Source organism: Geotrypetes seraphini, chromosome 14 (genome assembly GCF_902459505.1).
Source record: "Geotrypetes seraphini chromosome 14, aGeoSer1.1, whole genome shotgun sequence".
NCBI classification, from domain to species: Eukaryota; Metazoa; Chordata; class Amphibia; order Gymnophiona; family Dermophiidae; genus Geotrypetes; species Geotrypetes seraphini.
Genome location: NC_047097.1, coordinates 54,516,427 through 54,525,709, shown reverse-complemented (window position 1 = coordinate 54,525,709; position 9,283 = coordinate 54,516,427). Strand labels below are relative to the sequence as shown.

General features: G+C 39.2%; 1 protein-coding gene across 1 annotated transcript; it reads left to right on the top strand.

The window, feature by feature from the left end:
* The first annotated feature begins 1,482 nt into the window (after positions 1-1,482).
* Positions 1,483-9,008, top strand: ISLR2 (immunoglobulin superfamily containing leucine rich repeat 2). Its single transcript, XM_033920987.1, has 2 exons — positions 1,483-2,140; positions 5,523-9,008. The coding sequence occupies exon 2, from the start codon at positions 5,531-5,533 to the stop codon at positions 7,580-7,582; it is 2,052 nt and encodes a 683-aa protein (XP_033776878.1). The 5' UTR covers positions 1,483-2,140; positions 5,523-5,530; the 3' UTR covers positions 7,583-9,008.
* Positions 9,009-9,283: the final 275 nt, after the last annotated feature.

Below are 9,283 nucleotides of genomic sequence, written 5' to 3'. Positions count from 1 at the left end.
CGTTAGTTCTAGAAGTATAGCGCACGGTAATTTCCTGCATGCGCTAGAAACGCTAGCGCACCTTGGTAAAAGGAGCCCATGGTCTTTTGCACATCATTGAGGTGAGGGCCAGGAGCATCAGCATAAATATTCCCGCTCTCGGCTTTCTTATTTCCAGCTCTTCCGCCACATGGCTGATGGCCAGCCATCCGGGGCGGCTGCTTTATTTAATCACAAAGCCATCTAGGTAGAAATTCTTTAGAAATATGCACACACTAAAGAATTTAAAAAAAATGTGACTCCGTTCTTTGCTTTGGGGAATTCACGGTCTGCGGAAAGAACAGAAAAAAAAAAAGAGAGAGCATGCAAGTGAAAGAGAACAGAAGTAGAAAACCATATTTGTTGCGTATCAGAACCGGAGGTCAGGCTTCAGTGTGTTAATATTTAATTTAAAAGGAACCTTCAAAGCCCCGGAACCCAGGGTGGTCTTGCCAAATAAAACACGCTCTTTCCGTTAGCCTCATTAAAATTCTGAGCATTCAGAGATGTAGAGCCATGGCAGGAAATATTGATCCTTGGACAGACACCAAAACAAATCTGGCCCAGCCCATATTGATTACAACTCGATCTTTACAATTGTATTTGTATATTATTTGTGTGATGCTGTATCACAATATGCGCACCCACAAAACCTAGTGATGGAGAAGTCACGACAAATATCTATATTGGGACAGGTAACTAATGAGATATCACAAACTTTATCATTAGAAAACCTGACATTTCTTTATATATCACTTATAGTCTAAGAGGTTTACATTCAGGGACTCCAGCATTTTCCCCCTATCTGGCCTGGTGGGCTTACACTCTATCTAGGAGCAATGAGGGATTAAGTAACTTGCCCAGGGTCACAAGGAGCAGCATGGGATTTGAACCCACCACTGCACGGTGCTGAGGCTGTAGCTCTAACCACTGTGCCACACATATACCAGCTTTCAGTGCATCGTTTTATACACATGCACCAAACAGAAGAACTTTAGAAAATAAATGTGAAAGTAAGGTTTACCATATGGCTCCAGAAAAAGAAGACGGATTGAGACATCTGGGTTTTACTTCCATTGAAAGCAACGGAAGTAAGGAAGATAGAGACATCTGGGTTTTACTTTCATTGAAAGCAACAGAAGTAAAACCCGGATATCTCAATGCCTCCTCCTCTTTCTAGCCATATGGTAACACTACAAAGCAAAACGCTTTTTGATAGAATTAGATAGGGAGAGGACAAACGGTGGTTAAGTAGACACGAGGTTAGAACTTCTCGGATCTGCCTCTTTTAATTGCACATTAAAATACATCCATATTATCAACCCCACCCTGCTATGTGAATGGATTCACTGCTGCTCCTCTGCATCAGGCAAGCAATTCAGCTCTCCTCCCTCCCCTCTTCCCCTTTAAATCCTTCTATTTAAAAAAAAAAATGGCAACAGAATGAGAAATTAGCACAAATAATATTCATCCAAAAGCAGACCTAAGGTCAGATATCACATGGTTAATTAAGCAGAACGAAAAAAGAACGCTTGCTTGCTTGGTTATAGAGTTTTATTCTTGTGCACCAACTCGGCTTTTTCTTTTAGAAAACAGATAAAGTGGTTCCAGGGAGAACCTGTTCTTTATTTTGTTCCTCCAGAAGCTCTTTAAAGCGATTTGCAATCAGTTAGTGGACGGCACAATGCGCTGAGTGACTATAATAGGAAGAGAGGGCAGAGGGCTGCACAGAAGCTGCATTCAGACTCCTAGAGCAGCAATAAATATTGCATTGGGTTTTGCGGGGAGTCCTGTCGCTTTAACGCACCACAGCACAGACAAGGAGGTGGGAGAGGCTGAACACTCACTGAGCCTCTGAAATGCAGACCCGCTCCAATCCGGCAGCCAAGGAGGGGGGAAAAAGCAGCCTCGGCAGACACCAGGACCTTCGGCGCCGGAGTCAAATCCCCCAAATGTGCCGTTACAGCAACATGTGTGCCCAGCGGTGATATCTGCCACCCGTATCCCACGCCCTGAGGTGCTCCCCCACCTTCCAACTCTTTTTCTGGAGTTGAGCCCGGCTTTCCGCAAGCTGGGGGATTCTCTTCTGTCACCACCTCTCCCAAAATAAAAGTTCCAGAAGGTAAGGAGGCAAAGGGGGAACTTAACCTGAGTTTATTTCCTCTTGCGCTTTGGCTGACACCTGACATATTGTGTATGTTTTCTTATAGCGAGGGTGATAGACATTGATGTCTACTGGAAAGAAAGGAAACACTTAAATTACTAATAAAAACGAAATAAACTATAAATATATGCTTTTGTTGTGGTTTAGCCTCTGGTCTCTGTTGAAATAAACTGCAAATAAAAGATTTCACAGGCACACACAATAAAGTTATTTATATATTTGAATGTATATGCCAATATAGATAGATATAATGGTAATTAGATATCTGTGTGCAGCATATACAATAGGTCTATATATCTATCTATACACTTGCTCAGTCAGAGGTAGTTTTGCCCGCATAGAAATTCATATTTTAGGTGCAGAATTGATAAAGCAGTGCATCGCTAACCTTTAGAGCGCTCCGTTCTGCTTGTTTCAGAAGTAAGGTTGTAGAACAAATGACCTGGGGATGGAAGAATTCAGGCGGGGGATTCCGTGGTAGTTGCTACTTCCCTGTTGGAACATTATTTCTCTGTCTGTCCGCTCCCCCCGCCGAAATTCCCAGACTTTATTTTGCTAGAACGGGAAATACAGTTCCTGTTCTGCTCCCTGTTTATATTCCACAGATCTTTCTGCCTTTCTTTGGCAAAAAAACCATTCCAAAAGCACATCCGTATTAAAGAGAGCATTTTAATGACCTTTGTAAAATTGATCATCTTTAGTCAATGTTCTTTTTTGCTATTATTTTCAGGGAAATTAGCTCAAACTGTCTCTCCAGGCTTCGTAGGGATTAACAAGACAGAAAAGAATGAAACGATAATGTGGCTAAATAATTTCTAATTTGATGAAGCGCTTAATCTGTATCTCCCTAATCTAGGTTTATAATTTCAGGTTTGAAATTTGGGTGACGGAAGAGATTAATAAGAGAGGCAGATTTTTTTTTTGTCTGGAAGCAGCAGGGTGACCAGTGCCTTTTAAAAGCGAAAGCCACAAATGTCTCTACTGGGTTTGAAGTTCTCTCCGCTCAGGATTTTCACCGATTGATGCATTTTTGCTTCTAAGATTGCCTTTGAATTGAAATTGTATCCTTGATTTTAAATGTACATTTGTGTACTATTATTATGGGTTCAAAAAATGTGAATACCTACAATAATTCCATTCACCTTACATTTGCTCAATTTTTATATGATAAACAAGACACTAGGGTTAGTCATATTATAATTATTGTAGGTATTCACATCTTTTGTATCAACGCGTATATTTTGATTGAAATCATGGTTTATACATTTGAAATTAAAGAAGGAGACTGAGCTTGTAGAATAATTGACCTGGGGATAGTAAAGCATAACAAGAGTTTGGGGGGGGGGGGTTTGATTCCATGGTAGGTGCTACCCCACCCCTATTTCTTTTAATTTGAATTTCTACACCTCACCCCCACCCCAACACACACAACCGGACTTTCTCTATTTTGCTGGAATGGGAAATATAATTCCTTTTCTGCTCCCTGTTTATATTCCACAGATCTTTCTGCCTTTCTTTGGCAAAACCATTCCAAAAGCACATCTGTGTTAAAGAGAGAATTTTAATGACATTTCTAAAATTCATAATCTTTCTTTAATGCGCTTTGTGGTACGGTTTTTATGGAAATTAGGTCAAACAGTGGTACCAGGCTTTAAAGGTATTAACAAAACAGAAAAGAGAGAAAAATGGATTAAAGAAGAAAAAATAGTGTCTTTTATACTTTCTTTCTAATTTATGTCTGCATTATCTAGGTTTTACGATTTCAGGTTTGAAATTTGGGTAAGGGAAGAGGTTCCTAAGAGGGGCAGATTCTATCAGGAAGCAGCAAGGTGGTCCCTGCCTTTTAAAAGCAAAGCCACAAATATCTCTACTGGTTTTGAAGTTCTCTTCTCTCTGCTCAGAATTTTCACTGATTGATGAATTCTGCTTCTATAGATTGCCTTTGAATTGAAATCATATCAGTGATATAAAATGTACATTTGTGTGCCATTGATAGGGATTCACCTTAAATTTGCTTAATTTTTGTTTGTAAAACGAGCCTTTGGTGTTAGTCATATTATAGTTAATATACACGTTTAAACCATTTGTACAGCACATTAGGTAACGGATATTTTTAAAGTGAGATTATGACTTATAAATTTGCAATTAAATACATAAATAAGCTGTTTATTTTGAGGGCATGTCTTTTCGTTATTTATTGGTGTACATCAGGGAATGTGCTTCTTCATAAAGACCTGGACAATCAGATCAATTCAAATATGGAAAAAGGGGCAGCCACTCTTGGATTTTCTAACTTTTGGATTTCTTCATTATTTCCTATTTTTAGACATGTTTTTACGTTTTCTTTCTGGTTGGATTTTTTTCATGTTCCATGAATTCCACCTTAATTCTCTATAGTTTTCTAACATTTGGTGGAATAAGTTGATCAACTTCTAGTCTGAAGATTATTTGCTATTTTCTGTTGACTTTCTAATCCCAAAGTAACTCTTTCTGAAAGGGCCTAGTGATTAGATCTACAGCCTCAGCACCCTGAGGTTGTGGGTTCAAGCCCCACACTGCTCCTTGTGGCCCTAGACAAGTCACTTAATACCCCATTGCACCAGGTACATTAGATACATTGTGAAACCACCGGGACATAGAGGGAAAATTCTTTACCTGAATATAAACCACTTAGATAACACTTCTCCCTCCATATTCATGGGTGTTAGGGGAAGAGCTGGCCTGCGAATATGGAGAAATCATGAATAACTTTTAGGTCCAACTCTGACCCACCCCCGCCTCTCTCCAAGACTTCCCAGACCTCTCCACACCTTACCTGGTGGTCTAGCGGTAAAGCGGGGCAGGAGCGAGCCTCCTACGTTCCTGCCCCTGAACAAAAATGGCTGCCGCGAGTTTCCGCTGTAGTCTCATGAGACCATGGGAACTCATGGCAGCCAATTTGTGCCGGTGGCTCTGCATTGGGCAGGAGCATAGGAAGATTGCTCCTGCTCTGTGTCACCACTAGGCCACCAGTTACAGCGTGGAGCGGTCCAGGAGCCAGGAGGGTGGCGGGGGTGGGTCAAAGTTAAGAAACTCACGAATAACCAAAGTCGCAAAGTCCTAAACTCATGAATTTGGAGGAAGAAGTGAATATAAATAGCTTAAATAAATGAATAATGTATTTCAATAAAAATCTATTGTTATTAATTTGATTACCTAAACTGTTTATAATTTTACAAAGGGGATGGAGAGGGGAAAACTAATCATTATTAACTATTACTAATTCATAACTGACCCCTACATTTTAGACTAAAATATTCTTGTACCCAGAATTAACTCTTCTCCCTTCATTTTTCTATAGGATACAGGATGGAACAACTCTTCTTAATATGCATTGCAGCGTTTGTAGGGACTATCCATGGTTGCCCTTCTCCTTGTACCTGTGTGGACAAATATAACCAACAATTTGTGGACTGTGCTTACAAAGATCTCCGGGAGGTACCTTCTGGGTTTCCCTCCAATGTAACTACACTTAGCCTTTCAGCCAATAAAATTACCTCTCTAAAAAAGAGCTACTTTAATGAGGTTACCCAGGTAACTTCCCTGTGGCTTAGTCGCAATGTAATCAAGGTCATTGAGAAAGGAACCTTTGCTATCCTAGAACAATTGAAGAACTTGGATATTAGCCACAACCAAATTGTAGACTTTCCCTGGGAAGATCTCCATAACCTTAGCGCCCTACAGCTCCTGAAAATGAACAATAACCACATGGTGAACCTTCCAGGGGATGCCTTTCACAGTCTGAAAGATTTGAGATCCTTGAGAATTAATAACAACTTATTCACCACCATTTTAGAAGGCTCTTTCGATTCACTGGGTTCTTTGTCTCATCTGCAGATCTCCTACAACCCCTTTAATTGTACCTGTACCATAATGTGGTTGAAAAACTGGACCGAGAATACGGTGATTTCAATTCCTGAGAAAGAACACATTGCCTGTTCTAGCCCTGAGAATCTTAAAGGCATACCACTGGGGAAACTCTCCAGTTTGCAGTGTACAGCTCCATCAGTTCACCTAACCTACCATCCAAACTTAGACAATACTGAACTGTATGATGGTTTTACATTATTGTTAAACTGCAATGCCACAGGAAGCCCTCAGCCATCCATCAAGTGGTTAATCCAGACTGGGGGTAAAATGACTGAGCTCAGTGAGTCCAGCATAGAAAAAGAAAGGAATGACATACCCAGTGAATCTACAAAAAAGAATAAAGAACGCATTAATGTTTTAAAAAACGGGACTCTGGTCATCCCTCACTTGAGTAAACGAGAGGAAGGAACTTACACCTGTGTGGCTATAAATGAATTGGGAAGTAACCAGACATCTGTGAATGTGGCAGTGGCAGGTTCACAAAAATATCCCACTAATCCCGTAGAAGATTCCATTGCCAGTAAATTACAACCCAGTGACAAAAATCCTGGGCTGAAAATGTCTAGAAACAATGTAATCAATATACCAAAATCTGAAGGGAAATTGAAGATGATTTCCCCAACACAACGCACTTATGCACCTGCAGGTTCAGAAAAGAATGGGGAAGGAAGCCCTTCCCAGCTGCCACCATTCAAGAAACAATGTGGTCCGAATGAAGGCACACAATATGTCTCCAACCATGGTTTTAATCTAAGTTCAGACTTGAAAGAGCACATTTTTGATATGGGGGTGATAGCATTAGAAGTGTCAGAAAGAGATGCTAAAGTGCAGTTGACTCCCTCCTATACTAAATCAAAGAAACCTCACCTCAGAACACTGTATCTTTGTGAAGATACTGGAAAAGGATATTCTGTGGTTGACTGGTCCACGATTGAGGAAGGCACAAATTCGTACTGGTTTCGAGACTTGAAACCTGGTATGAATTATTCAGTGTGCCTTACTTACCCGGGAGAAGATTGCCATGTGCAAGTAGTATTTAAGACCAAAAAGGAAATACCATCGTTAATCATTATAATTGTGGTTAGTATTTTCTTACTGGGAATAGCTACCATCCCACTCTTGGGGGCTACATGTTGCCACCTCTTATCAAAATATCAGGGGAAAACCTATAAACTGATCATGAAAACCCAGAATCCAGATCAAATGGAAAAACACATGGCCGCTGATTTTGACCCCCGAGCCTCTTATCTGGAGTCTGAGAAGAATTACAATGCCAGTGAACTGGGAGAAGTAGAAATGGAAGAAGAAGGGGAGAGAGAAAGAGGAAGGGAAGGGAGCACGGTAACTGAATCCATCCCTGAATCTCAGTCCAAGACTAATCAGGAGGAGTTTGAGGTAGGATCAGAGTACAGTGACAGACTCCCCTTGGGAGCTGAAGCTGTAACTATCTCACAAGAAATCAATGGTAACTATAAAGAACCAGGTCGTTGACCATCTCTGATACAGACATTCTCTTTCCAAAACTAATATTTCAGTTGTAAAAAATAAGATAGGAAGACCTGGGAAATTCTTGACTGTTCATTTCTCCTTGCATTACACCTATCAGTGATGTAATTCAGTTTCAGAAAATCAATTATCTCACCCCCAAACTGTTAACCTTACTTGGATTTTTGTAGTTAAATGATTGAATAGGGCAAATGATATTACAAAAAGCATACAAGTTGGTCACAAATTGTCTCAGGATAGAGGTAATTTGTGAATGACAATGAACTTGGTGTGAAAAGTAGAAAAGAGTGTGAAGATGTGAAGCTTTCATATCAGGACAGCTTTTCCATACAGAGTCCAGGATTGCTGTTAAGAGAACCTTTACGCTTCTCTTCAGGAGGTTGATATGCTGGATGGCTCCCTATTGTTTCTCTTGATCCACCTCTACAGGACTAGACTTGAGATTTCTGGGCAAGGAATTAGAATATCTCCAAGCACTAATACAACTTTGAAAAACCAGGTCTCCTTGATAGTGTTGAAAAGTGCTGTTGACTTTAAACTATGTAAATTGGTGCTTTATTTCTACAGTTTTATGGGAAGACATTCATGTCCTTTGTTGTCCTTGTTAAAGTCTTGTCTAAGGGATGTCACACCCACCAAGAAAAATTGTATTTCCTCAGTGTGTATTTCCTGTTATTGTACCTAGATGCTGATTATTTGCTGTCAGATTTACCATAATTATTCATCTGGCATGTTTTATATAAAATATATAATGTGCCAGATAATAACCAAGGACCTTCCTTTTGTAAGCCTTTTTGAAATCAAAAGGGAAACCCCTATCAAATATTAACTTTGGTTATTATTGTGTATTGAATACAACAAATAAAATGTTTTCACTGTAAATTTTACAATTTTTGTTTATGGCCACTGCAATTTTTTTATTAAATTTATTTTTGAAGTCATTATAATTTAGCAAATTAAGGTTTTATTTCAAATATATTTGTAATGAACATTTTTCTAACATATATGTTCTTTATTTTCCTCTTAGAGAACACCACTGATTTGACCAGGAGAGTTGGATTAGTAATTTATATTAATTAAAACACACCTTAGTATCTCAATCTGTGGTAAAAAAAAACAACAACAAATAAAGCTGTGCTTGCCTTGAAATTGTTTTTTTCCCCCCAGTCTGATGGTCCATGAAAATGTGAAGAAAGCACTGTAAATAAATCTTTGCAAATATGTACCTATTCTTCACCCAGTTAAAATCGAAATTTGAACAATTTTTTCTTCTCCTGTTTTTTAAGAAATCATTTTCAAAGAACAGTTAAATTATGTGAGCATCATGATGAATAATATTTCTCTGTAATCAATGCAAAACAACTAATTTGTCTGAATATTTTTCAATAAATATGTGTCGTATTTGATCCTACTTCCCACAGTATATGCGTTCTTTTAAAAGTTGGTCCACGAAATGTTCTGCTTCGTTATTGGGTACTTACCCCCTCTTTTACAAAGGTGCACTAAACTTTTTAGCGTGCGTTAAATATTAGCGCACGCCAAACGCACGCTAAATGCTAACACAAGCATGTTATCCTATGGACCCGTTAGCGCTTAGTGCATGCTAAATCCTCACTAAAACACTTAGCCACCTTTATAAAAGAGGACCTTAATGTCTTATGCACACTTATTTTCTATATTTAAGGG